The sequence below is a fragment of the Rhinolophus sinicus genome, chromosome 15 (assembly GCF_057876585.1).
Source record: "Rhinolophus sinicus isolate RSI-liver-muscle chromosome 15, RSI-T2T, whole genome shotgun sequence".
NCBI classification, from domain to species: Eukaryota; Metazoa; Chordata; class Mammalia; order Chiroptera; family Rhinolophidae; genus Rhinolophus; species Rhinolophus sinicus.
Genome location: NC_142515.1, coordinates 109,814,408 through 109,829,900, shown reverse-complemented (window position 1 = coordinate 109,829,900; position 15,493 = coordinate 109,814,408). Strand labels below are relative to the sequence as shown.

Sequence of the window (15,493 nt, the reverse complement as noted above, 5' to 3'; positions counted from 1 at the left end):
CTATGATGAACTATTTTGTTCTCAAGTCTTGCCAATATACCTGATATATCCTTGTTCTAGATTTCTAGAAAAAGAATTAAAGAGTATTAACTGTGTAAGGATCCTCACGTGTGCAGCCAGGCTGTTTTCCAGGAAGGTGGTAGCGATTTATATTCACGTGCATGGTATATGAGAACACTGGTTTTACTCTGGTCTCAGCAGCACCATTTTTTGGCCAAATCTCGGTCCATGTGATAGGTGAACGACAGTGTTCTATTTTTCATTTCAATTTGCATCTCTTACTAGGGAAAAGGGAGCATTTTCCTCCATTGCATTTTTTTGGTAAAATTCTAAAAAAACAAGTAAAAAATCAAAATCATCCATCCAAAATACTACCACTGAACAATTTTTGTATTACATTATTCTTTATAAAGTATGAAGCAAATGTCTAACCTGGTTTCACTTCCACTGCTCAGAGGCAGGCACTGCCTACAGTACCTTGCCTGCCAGCCCTTTCCTAGGGTTTGCAGGTGTAAACTTACAGGATAAACACATTTGAGTTTTTTAAAACCAAAATGGAAAGATGAGATACAAGCTGGTCTAAATTTATGTTGCTTAAAAATATACTTCATTATTGAATATTTAGGTTGAACTCATTATTTATTTATTTTTTTGGCCTTTTCTATTTCTTTTGTGAATTTTCATTTTGTGTCCTTTCCTCACTTTGCTATTGAATGTTAATGCTTTTTTCTTCTTTCCTATAAGAACATATGTAAAGGTATTAACTCTTTGTTTATCGAATAGTGGGTTACATTTTTTTTCATAGTTGCCTTTTCTCTTTCATGTTTATTTGCCGTTACTTTTACTTACTCAGGTACAGTAGCTGTCAGAATGCCTTTGTGCAGTCAATCTGTGATGTCTCTTCTATGATTTCTTTGCTTTTATTACAGCTTAGGCAATCTTATTTCCCTACCCAACAATCAGTTAAATTATACATTCTGTCAGAGAGGTCCTAGAACTTAGCTAATTCAAGTAATTCAATAATAAAGATGGTAATAGCTAAGCCTTATATGAACTGCTTACTATGTGTCAGATAATTTCATCCTCACAACAGCCTTTTGAGGAAGACTCAGGAAACTGAGGCAAAGACAGGCTCAGTAACTTGCCCAAGATTACACAGTGGCTAAGCACGAGTGAGATTCAAAGCAGGAAGTTTGGTGTCCAGGACTGTTACCTTAATTGCCGCTGTACATGGCCTCTTCAGTTCCCTGTATGTGACACCCTGTCTACCAGAAAGCACAGAATCAAGTTGTCCCTTTATTCTTCCTCTCCTTTCTTGACAAGTCTGTTGCTTCGGTTCTCCTGTTTGCTTTCTCTTCTCGGTTCTATCTGCTGCCTCCTTTGCAATCCTGGTTCTCCCTCATCCTCACTGCCCATTGTTTCTTTCTCTCTCTCTCTCTCTCTCTCTCTCTCTCAATCCTGGTTCTCCCTCATCCTCACTGCCCATTGTTTCTTTCTCTCTCTCTCTCTCTCTCTCACACACACACACACACACACACACACACACACACACACGGCCAAAGAAAAAGGCCACGCATTAGTTTTGTCTTCCTCAACATGTCGTCTGTCTTTTCGCTCTCCTGTCCATGCTTTCTGTGTCCCCTCCTGTGTTTGCTCGTGGACATTGTGTCTCGGTCCAGCATGTCCAGCACTCTCCCAATATTCCCTCTTCCGAGTATTCGGAGGTGATGATGCTTCTGACCACCAAGCCCACCTCTCCATAATCCTAAAATACGTATCCTTGTTTACACATGATGACACTTCTAACCAGATTGATTTGAGAAAGGCAGCCAGGTGTCAGAGCGACCAGTGACCAGCTAGCTCCCCACTCTTTCTTGAGTACACTTGTTGCTGATCCTTTATTTGTGTGTGACCCTGAAGGGGCAGAAAAGTTCAAGTACTTGTGTTCAAAAGCCTTTCTTGGTCCTTAAGTGGACAGGGTACAGCAGGGGAGAAGAGAACATTCCCCCACCCTCCAAAGTTAGAAATACACAGGGAACAATACATGAATAAATATGGTATCTGGCTGATGTTTAGCTTTGGATCATGTCTTTAATGTGTGCGTCTGTTTAGCAGGAAACTTAAGCAATTAGCCTAAGGTCCTATAGACTAGAGCTTTATGTGTTTAACTTGTCATGTTTTTAAAATACCTTCAGTATCAGAAAAAAATTAATGCATACTTATTGGGGAAAAAATAAAGGAGTGTAGAGAAGAAAGCGAAAATCGCATAATTCCACCACGTGCACAGTTACAATTTTATTTTATTTCTAGCGTTTGCCTATTGTAGTAAGCGTACTGCTTTGATAGGTACATAAGACTTTCCACACCCCAGACATGTAACAGGCAGGCATCTGAAATGCTTTTATTTTTCTTCTTTCAAGTCATGTATGTTTTACTCAAGTGTATGCTAGAACTTCATGGATTCCTACTCTTGATTTCTGGACCAACCTTATGAAAAAAGGAAAAAGGAGCCAATCTTTGCCCTTTATGAAATGAGAATCCTAAGGGTCAAAAGGAAGGGGACGCTGAGCTAGGGGGTTTGCTTCTGTGAGATCCCTAGAGCAGGCATTTTCCTCCGGAAAAAACCTGATGCTGTTAAAGCCCTGAGGGTCCCAGTGTACGAGCTGCCACCACCTCCCCTTGCTCACTGTGCTTCTGCTTTAAAGAGGCAGCCTGGCAGAAAGATGTGAAAGAGTAAATATTAGAAGACTTTAAAGACAAAAGCTGCTTTAAAATTTTGAAGAACAGGGAAATCTCCCTCCCCTTGGTCCAGTTAATGGACCATGCCTAATCTTTAATTGATATATGTACATACATATATATTATTTGTAGATACATACATATATGTACCATGCTAACTTAAGTTTTCAGAGCCACATTTAAAAAACATCAAGCATATTCTTGCCTTATATATTTAAATAGCTTAAACTAGTTTGGAGCATTCTGGGGAGATTTGGCTGTTCTCCTAAAGTTCATCTATAAACAAATAAAAGTGTAAACACACAAATTACTCCTAAGTAGAGTTTTTACATGGTTTTTCTTTAGTAGTAATTCATGTGAATTGCACACAGCAAATTAACAGGTGAAGGTTGGAGGATTTATCGCTGCTGAAGGTAACAGCAAACTGACCATAAATTGCTAACAGATGTTTTTCCTTTTTCACCCCTTGGGAATTTTATAGGCAACAATTTTTTTTTTTTCTTTCTGCGGAGGTTAAGGGAGGTAGAGAAAGAAGGGAAATGAAAACAAACTAGAGATTGAGAACTGTATGTCTCAGTTTTCACCAGTGTTGGAACGTTCTAAACTCACATAGAGTTGGTCTTCAAAAGTTTATTTAAGAAATCATAAACCCCCTTACTTTTCCAGATTAACTTGGCCAAATTTTCCTATGCAAAACCCTTTTGAAAAAAATCATAGGGAGGTTTTTTAAATGAATATTTAGTCAGCTTAAACCTGAACTAAAAGTTTTCTTTTTTCTCTTTAGCAAGAAGATTCTTATAGGAAGAAGAAGCTTCAGGAGAAAAAAGAAGGAAATTTACCAAATTTAAATTGGAGCAAAAATCGAACGTGTAGAAAAAACAAGAAAAGGGGTGCTGCTCAGGTTTTGAGGTGTGTTATTATTACAATCCCTTTAAAATTTTGATCTGTTTTTTACTCTGAGTTTACGTTTAGCTATTACCTTTTAACCTTACTTTTGTTATGTTAGATACAGATAATATGAAACTGTAGATGTTTGTATTTTGAGATAAAAGCATGTTAATATATTTTAAATTAATATATTAATCATTTTTTTTTTCTGGGTATGTTTTCATTTGTTAAAAATACCTTTAAGTGGATCGATTTTTTCAGAGTTTTACTTTATAAAATGCTAAGAGCTATGGGAGGTTTTAGAGAAAAAGCATAAGACATCCTCTATGCCAGGACCTGAGTTCTGCCTATGGAATGCGCGAGCATTTGTAGAGCAGGTAATACAGAAAACCACAGGGTACAGGCAGGTACCCTGTTCCTAGCTTGACCTTGACCCATGTGGGGTCCTAAAAATGAAAGAGAGTAGTCATCACTCATGGAAGCCTCGGTTCAGTCCTGCAAAAGTGAGGTTCTTGCGGCGGCAGGTAGTGAGGTGCCAAGGCGTTACGTGGTTTGCTTAAAGCCCCAGAGTGGGTCGGGGCAGAGCCAGAATTGGGACCAGTCTTCTAAACTGGGGCCCTGCAATATCACAACCTTTGACAACCTTGCTTCCTCAAGACGCTTAGTCTCTTGTTAGTAAAATGAAGGATCTGGAAAGTGTGTATGTGGGAGTCCTGTATTCGCGAGTTTCCAGAACTATCTAAATCTAATTTTATGTAAATTTCACAGCTTGAGTTTTTTTTCCACCAGGTCAGTAGTATGTACATTCTGATTCTAAGTTCAGTGGTGGGATTTGTCTGAATTGTGATTTCTTAGGTTAGACTTGCAACACCAACGCACACGTGAGCTGACAGTTTCCAGCAGAGACGCTCATCCCTGCTTTTTCCTCCCTGGGTCATTGATGGAGCTTTCCAAAGGTCCCTTGCACTGACAGTGCCCCCTTCCAGAGGGACCCAGTTTAGGAGACTTAGTCCCAGCTCCCTGGCTCCTGTATGCTGCTGTCCGCGTGGTAAAGCCCAAGCCCTAGGCATTAAAGCCTGTTTCGCCCAAGTCATCCTCCATCCTCACCACGCTGGCTTTTTCTTTTTTGAGTTCTCCATCTGGAGATTTCTCTTTCCTGTGAGGTCCGCTAGATATTTAAATACTGTCCAGTTCTTCTCTAGTGGCTCCAGATTTTCAGGGGAAAGGGTTCTACCTTGCTGTGTGTCCACTTGTTAGAAGGGAACTCTGAGCAACCTGCATTGTGACCAGGCCCTCCGATGGGAAGCACGAATGGTACTATTTACAGTGTCTGTCCCTAGGTCCCAGGGAGGTTGTGATCTGGGGCTCGAACTCTGATTCAGCACTGTAACACGCTCCCCGGCAGTTCTCTGTGTACCCTGTGGAGAAGGGTCAGCCAACGCCAAGGGGTCATCAAGCTTCAATTCAGTCCACAGCTCATAGAGCCATCAGCGAAATGCAACTATGAATAAAGAAATAGACTCGTTGTTAGTTTGTTGTTAATACTGAATACTGATTGTTGATTGGTAATTATCCTTATTCTAGTTGAAATTATTTAGGCTGAATTATTTGAAAGTTGCAATGCAGCATCCTCTAGAAAGGAAAGTTATATCTTGTATTCTTTCATGTGGATTTCCATAAAAATTTGATTGACTTATGAGGTCACTCTAAAGTTGTATATTTTCCTGATACCCTGTTTCCCCGAAAATAAGACCTAGCTGGACAATCAACTCTAATGCATCTTTTGGAGCAAAAATTAACATAAGACCCAGTGTTATGTTGTGTTGTGTTGTATTGTATTGTATTATATTATATTACACCAGGTCTTATGTTATAGTCTCATATTAATTTTTGCTCCAAAAGACACATTAGAGCTGATTGTCCGGGTAGGTCTTATTTTCGGGGAAACATGGTATGAACGTATAGAAAGATATAAAATTAGAATGGAATTTCAGCAATTAAATGTCATGGTACATATATATTAAAAGCAGATTTCTGACATGCTAAAAGAAAAGTTCTTAAAATATAATTTTCAAGGAGCATTTAGCTAATGAGGATGTTTTGAGAACATGATGCTTAAGAAGTAGGTAGCTGTTGGACTGTCTGTTTCCTTAGCTCGCGCTCCTATCTGTATACTCTGTCCCTTGAGCTGTCAGAAACCAGTGGTGTCATGTGCTACATCTCACATATTTGATTTTTTAAAAAAAATTTATTGGGGTGACAGTGGTTAGTAAAGTTACACAGGTTTCAGGTGTACAATTCTGTAATACGTCATCTGTATATCACATTGTGTGCTCATCACCCAGAGTCAGTGCTCTTTACATATGATCTCCTTACTACCATCTTGCTAACCTAACACAAGGACTGAAAGTGGCCCGTGTGAAATAATCGGGGTGTGGCACAGCATTCGCTCCACATTTCTCTGTCAATATTTATAAAATTGTGTGACAGTTCTTCCCTCAAGGTGTTCAAGTCTAGTGAGAGAGAGAGTAGTATTGGACCATGAGCTCCTCGGGAGAAGGACTCGATTCTTTGTAGACACCGCCCTTTCCGAACAATACGCGGCACGTGGTAGTCACTCAGCTAAATGAATGAGTGAGGAAGGAACGAGGAAAGCTTGATGCAAACGCTCAGGACCTCCCCTCAGACACCAAGGAGCAGGTGCATCTGTGGAGGATCATATTTTCCACTATAACCAAGAACACGAGCCAGAAATCCTGAGCTCAGGTCCTGGACCTGTTGCCTTACCAACTGACCCTGAGTGACTCATTTAACCTCATGGAGTTTTATTCTTCTCATTGTAAAAGGTGAAAATAGATTCAGTGAGCGGCAAATTAATTCTGTTTCTAAACAGCACAGTCTTTTTCTTTTGGATATTCCTCCTTTATGCATCATCTTCTCCCACCAGACCCAAAGAGAACAGGTCTCAGGGTGTCCCAGAGGCACGTTTTCACCTCGAAAAAGTCTCCTGGGAAGCAGCACGTATGTATGATGCACGATAACACGCAGAGGTGATTGTTTTCTTTTTTTATGGTTCTTCCAGGTCTTCTGAACAGAGTGAATTAAAACTTGGGTGCAGTGAATTTGAAAGGTCTGAGCTCAGTGGGGACATCGATGTAAGAAACTGGTGTGTACAGGAAACCTCTGGGGAAATGTGTAAAACAGATGCTGGCATTGGGAGAAGCTTACCTGCTGCACAGAGAGAGGCAGGTATGTAACCGGATGAGCTACAGGTGGTGTTTCTGGTGGAACTCCTGTTTCCTCGAGGAAGTATCCAGTGTGAGAGAAATGGTGTCTTGATGATGTTATCACATTACAGGCAGCTAACTTACTTACGAAAGGCCGAGTGGAAAGCTGTCAGGAGGAGATTAGAAAGCTAAGACTCTTGGGTCTGGGCAGGCCTCTAGTACTGCCCCCTCCTCCTTCCCACCGTCCCTAAACCTGGCCATTCTCAACTGTCCTCATGCAGATTGCTGAAGGAATGGGTGTGGCTTGTTCTAAGGAACAGCCAGGTACCAATAGTGGCTGTTCTCACACACCTGAGCCAAGTGGCTCCTGCAGGGCCCCGCCACTGTCCCATGCAGGTAGACCTGGCACATCCCTAGGAGTGGAAGGTAGAGGGCACCCAGTGCTAGGTCCAGGGCAGGGCAGAGCATAGCAGAGGCTAACGAGCCACTGAAGTTAGCAGTACATGTGGGATACGGAGGAAGGGGAGGTGTAGTCCTCCAAACCAACACCCACGTTCCCAGGCATATGTCCACATCAGTGCACACAGCCTGGCAGAGGTCATGGGTTTCTGTCTTTGTCTTTGGTTCATTCCCTTGACACGTGTGTATCTTTTTGGTCTTATTGGAGGTTCTTCCCACCCACACATAAATAATACTTTGAAGCTCATAGCGGATATCTTAATAAAAGAGAGGAGGAAATTACCTACACCTCTCCAGTATAATAGAGTAGCCTCGGTTTTTTGATAGAAGTATGTTATTCCCAGAACCATTTTTAGATCAACGTTAGCGTTGGTATTGACTGAGCCCCAGGTAAGTGTAATTGCCCACCGCATAGGCAGAGGAGACATAGCCTATTGCCCACGGAATCGTAAAGACCCATCATTAGTTTCAGTTAACGTCTTTCTTCTCATTAAATGAGCAGAGGTAGCAGCAGCAGACCCTGACGTTGAACCTTGCCTTCTTCATAATTTCGCCCGTCTCCTTGGATTGGAAAGGGCATCAAGTTGAAAATTGTTTAAGTGAAACAGGACATCCGTGTGTGGGTTCAGCTCTTCTCTCTTCCTTCCTGTAGAGGGTTACTTCCAGAAGCCTGGGAAGAGTGTGGAGAAGTCCTGCTCAGACTCCAGCTCGGACTGTGGCAGCTCCTCCGGAAGCGTGCGTGCCAGCCGGGGCAGCTGGGGCAGCTGGAGCAGCACCAGCAGCTCCGACGGAGACAAGAAGCCGGTGGTGGGCGCCCCGCACTTCCTGCCTGCTGGTGAGTCTGAGCGTAAGCCCAGGCACTCCGGAATGGCCTCTCCTACCAGCCAGGGTCTTGTCTGAGACCAGGGCACCGGTAGCCCTAGAAACCTGGACAAAGTGCCCACATGTGATTTCATGTTTCTCAGTCTTTTTTTTTTTTTCATTATCGGCTTCCTTTCGCAGGAGCCTTACTAGTCACTGTTTTCCTAATGACCTCCGTAAAATTTTAATACCACTGAGATTCACTGTAATCTGTTTATTACTGTGTGCTGTGCATTTAAAGGTAAGATTTTTTCCAGCCCCCAAGAAACAAACCAGTCCTGCTTCTTTGGGGTACAGTATCACCCACATTGAGAACATAGGAACATAAATGAAGGTTTTGACAATAATGGGGCTGATTGGTTTTCTTGGCCAGAGGAAGCTTGGTTTTCACAGCCTAGCTCAGCTCCATCCACTACTGAAGACAAAATTTGCCTAATGATGCTAATGCAATATTTTCAAAAATTTGGTACTTAACATTAACGAAAAATAGAAGTACCACTTTTGTTTGGGGGGAAAACAAAAGGATGATAAAAATTTGAGGGCTATGTAATGTCAGGAAAATGTCCCCAATATAATTAATGGTATAAAAGACGAAAAAGGCAAAGTTCATATGAAATATGACCCCAATTTTATATATACATGTACACATAAAAGAGATTGTAAGGAAATAGCCCTAAATGTTGATAACGGTAATATAATTGCAGGTGACTTAGGTTTTTCTTCTTCAAACTTTTGTTTATTTTTACAGATTTTCTACAATGAACATATGTTAACTTTTATAAACTGGAGGAGTCTATTTGTATAGCAAAATTTATTTCCTCAGAAAACCCCTATTAAAAAGTTACATAATACTAATGGCTTCAGCTTTTTCTCTGTAATTAAAACGTTATTAAGCCAACATTCATAAATTTAAATGTTGCATCATTGAGTCTTCAGTGAAAAGATAAATTATAAAAGGCCTTATAAAAATTAAATTCCTAAACGTATGAATATCATTTTAAAGTGAAAAATAAATTGCTCATTAGGAGTTAATGACATTAACCATCTGTATTATAATACATGATGTAGCTGAACTATGCTTGTAAAACCTTCTGATAATTTTTTGTTTTTATTCAGGAGACAGTGTTTCACAAAATGACTTTCCTTTGGAAACTCCCATCTCCTTGAATCTTTGTCATAACATCTGCAATCCCATGTAAGTTTTTAACTTTCCAGCTTTTACAGTCTGTTTTATGCACTGCTCTTCCTGTCAGCACGTTTCTTCTTGGTACTTGGTTCTGCAGGTTGACATGAAAACTTTTTAAGGATGTGAGAAAGTAAAATCTGATTTTACTAATAATTCGGGAAACAGAAGCCTCCCGAGTGAACATGGTTCATATGGGAGTGGCTGTGGCATCGCTGGTCGTTTCCGTGATGTCGCCACGTTAGAGCATCTCCCATCCTGAAAGTAGGAAGAAGAAGCTGTAGTTATTAGAAGGATGGGCATCATCTAGCCTTTGCGTGACTTGAAATAAAACTGAGCGATGATGATTTATAGGGAATTTTGCAAGAACCTCGTAGATACTACATGTTTGCATTCACACTGTATGATGGCTGCTGCAGCAGCAGACAAAATAAACAAGCACCTTTTAGTGAGTGAGAGAACAGAAGGTACACAGGAAGGAGAGGGTTTCAGAGTGAGAAACGTAACCACGTTTCTTAGGTGCTGACACATGGTGAGAAGACAGGGAGATGCCATTAAAACTGAATTGGTGAGTGTGTGAAGGAAAAAAACCCAAACCTCAGCTAGGGGACAAGGAAAGCTCTGTACGAATGGTTTTCATTAGGGGTAGACAGGAGACTAGGGAGTAGCTGGTGGCAGGCAGATAAGAAACTGTAGCTGCCCTTAGTGACCAACGTTAAAATTGTTTTGCTGTTTATTAAAAGAAGACTTAACTGGATCTTGGGAATTTAATATTCCTCAACCCTTTTCTGGCTGTGTACTGTTATGTCTCTAGTATCCGTATGTTTCTTGGGGGAAGAATTCCTGTAAAAACCCAATCCGACCTTCATTTTCTTGCTTTTCCCACAGAGACGTGAACAATCTCCCACAATACGCAGAGGTTCCCTGTCCCAGCCTTCCTGCTGGGCCTGCAGTCGTTGAAGAAGATAAAGGTAAGGCGCATTCTTCTTGCTCCAGACACCAGCCAGGTGTTGGTTCTGTGTGGCATTGTGTGCGTGAGCGTTTGAGAAGACAGGTTGGGTGGGGCAGGGCCATTGCCCCAGGGCCCTCTTCTCCAAGCCATGACACTGGGCTGTTGTGCAGTGGGAAGACACCTGCCTCTCAGTGGTATCATTAGGGGCCTCTGACTTCAGCTGCCCCTTCAACATCGACCCTGAGCTCCTTCCTATGGCCCTGACACAGAGCAAGGCCCCTTTAGAGGGGGCGACCACTGCGTTTAACCCACCTTTCCCAGTTTGAGAAGGCAGTGGTGAGGTCCGGTTGGAGAACATACCAAGGGTGAGGTTCCCACATCTTAGATTCCTGCTGATTTTCCTGCCCTCTCCTCCTCCCTTCCCTTCCCTTGTCTTAGAAGCCCACTCTCCTCCATGCCCACGCTTCCAGTACCATCTGCCTCCCTCTCTTAGCTGATCTGGGTTCCTGTTTCACTTGGAAAGAGAGAAGCAATTGAGGCCTTCAGAAGGCGCCCATCTACCCACTGCCGCTCTCGTGCCATTTTCTGCTCCCTCCTGTTACAGCCTGTTGAATTGCCACTGCAGCCTCCTTTGCAAGCATACTGCTGAGCACGTTTCCCCATCCCTCCTCTAATCAGCATGCAAATATGCTATATGGGGTCCTTCCCTTTATGCCCAGAGTGTGACCCTGGAAGCTCTGCCATGTCCAGTGCGATGACAGACCCAGGCAGCCGTGCTGGTGGTCGGGGTGGCGCAGCTTAACTCCATTCGGCCCTGTCAGACAATGAGCCTTCACCTGAGGCCTCTACCTGAGTGGTTCAGAAGGTTTAATCAGAAGCCAAGATTCGTCGCCACATTTCACAGCCCCAAAGGGTCTTTAGTCTGCCTGTGTGTAGCTTTCCAAGTGACAGACCAAACATGTAGGCCATTGGCAATAGCCTAAGAGTCTGAAAACAGCAGAGTAGGGGAAAATTGGCTTAAGCTACGAGAACCGCTTTGGGTCTGTCCCTTGAACAGAGTGGCCACGTTTATTCTTGGTGTTGCATAGCAGGTGCTGAGGGGGACACGTGGCCCAGCGTACACCATACGGTTACCCCCACCACCAATGCACCAAGCTCCGACATGTAGGGAAACCTCAGTGAATCGGGGGCCCCATTGATCCAGCAGCTTTGCTTTAGGTAGCAGAGAGGGGAATTAAGTTTCCCTAGGAGGATAGCAGCCATTCACCACCCCCCACCCCCGGAAAGCTGACACAGGGCTGGAGCAAGGGCAGTTGCATGAGCATCATCGTGTTTGCATATTAATTCCCCTGAGTTCCAAGTGTCACTGGAGGGACTCCACCAGGCCCAGATGTTTACATACAGTGTGTGTTGCTTTTTGGGAAGGAATCTTGAGCTTAGGGAACCTGTCCGTATCTTTTATAATAGGCAGTAAGGATAGTATCCGATTGCTCCAGAGGGCGACACCGTATGTTGCAAGGCTTTTGCTTAGCAAACACCCTGGCAAAGATAGTCTGGAACAAAGGCATTCAGGGCCTCTGTTTGCAAGATGTATAGAAATGCGAGAAGCCCGTGGAGACTTTTTCTCACAGCAGTGACTGCTCAGAACCTTCCAGCGGCTTCCCATCTGATCAGAGTAAATGCTCATGACCTCAGTGGGGTCCGCCAGGGTCTTCTCTGTCTGGCTCCCAGTCACCTCTGGTCTCATCCCCCACGGCTCTCCTCTCACCCCCTCCTTGCTGGCCACCCCGGGATCCTTGCTGTTCTGAACCCACCAGCCACACTCCCACTTCAGCGATTTTGCAGTTAGTGCTGTTCCCAGTGCATGGACAATGTCTGCCCCATACTTCCTTGGCCCACTTCTCACCTCATTCACTCCTGGGATGGATCATATTCCCTCCGTGAGGTCTTTGACTGCTCTATTTAAAATCACTGTGTCATCATGGCACTGAGACCATCAGCCATGCTCTACTTTTTACTTTGTCCGTTGTCTGTCTCTGCTCCCTTGTCTATCAACCTGTTCACGGCTGTGTCCCTGGTGTCTATACCAAGGCCTTGCAGAAAGTAGGCCCGCAAATACTTGTTGAGTCATTACAAGTACAAGAGTATATCTTACCACTTTATATTCTGAAAAACTTCTGAAAGGGGACGGGAAGCGTTGTGTGGGTGACATGGGGGCTGTTTTCTATAGGAAAGAGAAGTGGAGCTGGGCCCAGCAGGGAGGTGGGCTGAGGGGGAAGAAGGCAGACTGAGCCCTCACTCTTCGTCCTTAGGTCTTTACCCACCAGGAGACCTGTGGCCCGCACAGCCCGTGTGTGTGACGAGCGGCTTCAACTGCACTCTGGAGAGTACTGTGCCCAGCGTGATGCCAGGACCGGCCCCGGTTCATAATAGGTATAGCGTCTCCTCGCTGACTGCTGCCTTCTGAGCCTGAGGGCTTGAAGTGGGCATTTGAGTTCCATCTGTTAGAGAATCGAGGCCCAGGCTTCCTTCCCCAGATGCCTCAGCTGGGTGTTGCCGTCTGCCTTTTGGAACTGCGTTGTGATGTCGTTGAAAATAGCAAACCAGACACTGAGAGAAACCTGAAGGAAAATAGAAATAATATAGTTGATGACCATGTCATTACTTTCCTTTTTCAAATTGAAAAGATGCGCTATTAACATATTAGAAGAAAAATTGAAAAAAATAATCGCTCGTCTTTCCTACTCCCTAACAGAGCAAAGATTTCCATTTTTTTCATGGTATTAATCTTGAACACATTTGAATTTTTAAAAGGTCAAAGGATTTGAGTGTTGAGAAATAGTTATACAATGGCAGTCTCAAATTTGCTGTTGGATATTAATATGTCATTGAATTACGCAAACTTGAGAAAATGTTAATATCTGTGTTTAATCACAGAACCCACTTGAAGTTTTTTTGGGGGGATGGGAGGGTGGAGTTCAGCTTATTACAGCAGTATTTCCTTTCTTATTTCTATGAGAATCCAGTTTGTACTACAGATCAAAATAGGAGGAATCATAGTCTTTATAGTAGTGATTGACCTGAGGGGAATGCCGGCCTTGCTGTGAGTGACGGGTGGACATCTTAATAGCAGAACGTGTTTCAGCCCCTTAGCTGTGAGCTAAGACATTTCCAGGTTGTCCAGCTGTTCTTCCCCAGTGTTGCTAAAGCCGGGCCTCGGATTCTGTCTCTGGTTAAACGTAACAAGCTGATGATGAAGGAAGTGTGCTCCTCGTCCGAGCTCTCCATCCTGCCATGGTGTGTCATTGATGATGAGCTTGTAGTTAGTAAGTCTTTGATTCTGTGACCTGAGAAAGCATCTCTTTTATTTCCAAAATTGAGGAGTTAGCAGTGATTAGGATTCTGGGCAATAAAATTGGTTTCTTCCTGCTTTACTTGATCTGTTGATATCCTGTTTCTGAAACGAGCCCTCTTGTTTATTTTGTAGCAGTTTCATTGATTGGAATGCAACTTGCGAAGGCCAGTTCCCCAATATGTACTGTCCATTGGAATTGAACGATTACAATGCCTTTCCAGAAGGTAAAATCTATTTGAACAATCCCAGGGCCTTTCTTCTCAGAAAGTCAAAGCAGGAAGTGTATAGACCTAAGGCACTAACTGTAGAAAAACGTACCTTTTAAAAACATTAGCTCTAATTGATATATAACATATTAGTTTCAGGTGTACAATGTAATGATTCAATATTGGTGTGTATTGTGAAATGGTCACCCCAGTAAGTCTAGTTAACATCCATCACCATACTGTGTTCTTAAATTATTTTCTGTAATGATAAACAGTAAGAGATACAAGATTTCCTTGATAAACTGGAAAATGTTTTTATTGTACATTGCAGTATGATCATGATTTCTCATACTAGAGTCACCTTTTTGAGGAAAGGGATAAGTGGTATATTGGATATAATGTGGATTTTGATACATGTATTGCTCCATGCTAACCACAAGGGGGTGCTGTGGTAACTTTCATCCTGTGCTTATGAGTCGAGTTTATTATCTTCTGAGCTAAGAAGTGCTTGGTTACGTATTGCTTTTATCAGTGCATATGGCATATATGCAGATGGCTGAGGTTGGCTACCTGAGAGGTAATAGAAGAAAATTTTAAGGACTGGTAAGAATCTTGCCACTATTCAAATGTAGAGTAGTATTATAGTGTATTCTGTATATTAGATTCCCATCAAATGATCAAATACAGAACATCAAACCCAGAAGATGACCTTCCTCACTGAGGGCTTCCCAGGTGATGTATCTGACCGACAGTTTTAACCTTGAGAGTGACAGTGAAACAGCCCTCCTGGCCCACACAGAATAAGTATTTTATGTATGTGTTTAGATTGTTAATATAGTAAGGCCTTAAAATTTTGGTGTTTTTTTGTTTGTTTGTTTTTTGCTGAGAGTGAGAATTCAGTTCTCACCATAAACATGTTTACTTATGTTGATGTCTCCCATTTGTAGAAAACATGAATTACCCCACTGGCTTCCCCTGTCCTGCTGAAATTCAAACAGATTTTATTGATCACACCTCGCAGTCTACCTGGAACACCCCACCCAACATGCCGACTGCCTGGGGACATGCTGATCTCATCAGCTCGCAGGTGAGTGCTGCTGTCCTGCACTGTGGCCCTGGGGCAGCTCCGGCTGCTTTCCGTCTTGGTATCACTTCGTTGTATCGTTGGGTTCGGATCAGCCAAAGCCTGGCTGGTGTCCTATCGATCGCAGAAGCCCAAGCTCGGCACCCTGTGAAGGAACCTAACGCCTAATCAGACAGGTAGGGGCTTGCCGACATTGACATTCGAGCCAGTTCCAAACTACACCAAGGAGTGTGGGCCAGGAAGCCCTCTGTGACACAGCTGTGTTTTATGTGGCCCTGCTGACCTTTTCATTTGTGAGAAGAGATGGAATGAAAGTCGCAAGAAGGTCAATCAGTGGTCTGGTCCTGAAGCCTTCCTGGCTGTGAATACTCCCCTCTGCTTAAAAGCCAGTGCCTTCCCCCTTTCACACCCATGTGCCACTTCTTTGTACAGGGAGAAGGACAGAGACCTGTGGGGTCTTTCCTTGGGTTTAATAACTTGCAAGTACTTAGATGGATACCATTGTGGTATCCACTGGTATATATTCAACCTTGACATTG

The 15,493-nt window shown here is 43.1% G+C and overlaps 2 protein-coding genes across 5 annotated transcripts in view; one reads left to right on the top strand and one right to left on the bottom strand.

Annotated features, from left to right (window-relative positions):
- Window positions 1–15,493, top strand: part of TMEM131L (transmembrane 131 like) — a 145,638-nt gene that overhangs the window by 129,737 nt on the left and 408 nt on the right. For all 4 annotated transcript variants that reach the window (XM_019722360.3, XM_019722355.3, XM_074338418.2 and 1 more), the window contains 8 exons: window positions 3,524–3,648; window positions 6,710–6,876; window positions 7,966–8,148; window positions 9,291–9,369; window positions 10,246–10,328; window positions 12,622–12,742; window positions 13,797–13,888; window positions 14,818–14,957. In XM_019722360.3, coding sequence (XP_019577919.3) covers window positions 3,524–3,648; window positions 6,710–6,876; window positions 7,966–8,148; window positions 9,291–9,369; window positions 10,246–10,328; window positions 12,622–12,742; window positions 13,797–13,888; window positions 14,818–14,957 — 990 coding nt within the window. The remainder of the gene's footprint in view (window positions 1–3,523; window positions 3,649–6,709; window positions 6,877–7,965; window positions 8,149–9,290; window positions 9,370–10,245; window positions 10,329–12,621; window positions 12,743–13,796; window positions 13,889–14,817; window positions 14,958–15,493) is intronic.
- The window catches only part of RNF175 (ring finger protein 175), a 65,759-nt gene continuing 63,014 nt past the window's right edge, over window positions 12,749–15,493 (bottom strand). The window contains exon 8 of the mRNA XM_088792570.1: window positions 12,749–12,930. Within this exon, the coding sequence (XP_088648696.1) occupies window positions 12,814–12,930 (117 nt within the window). The 3' untranslated portion in view covers window positions 12,749–12,813. The remainder of the gene's footprint in view (window positions 12,931–15,493) is intronic.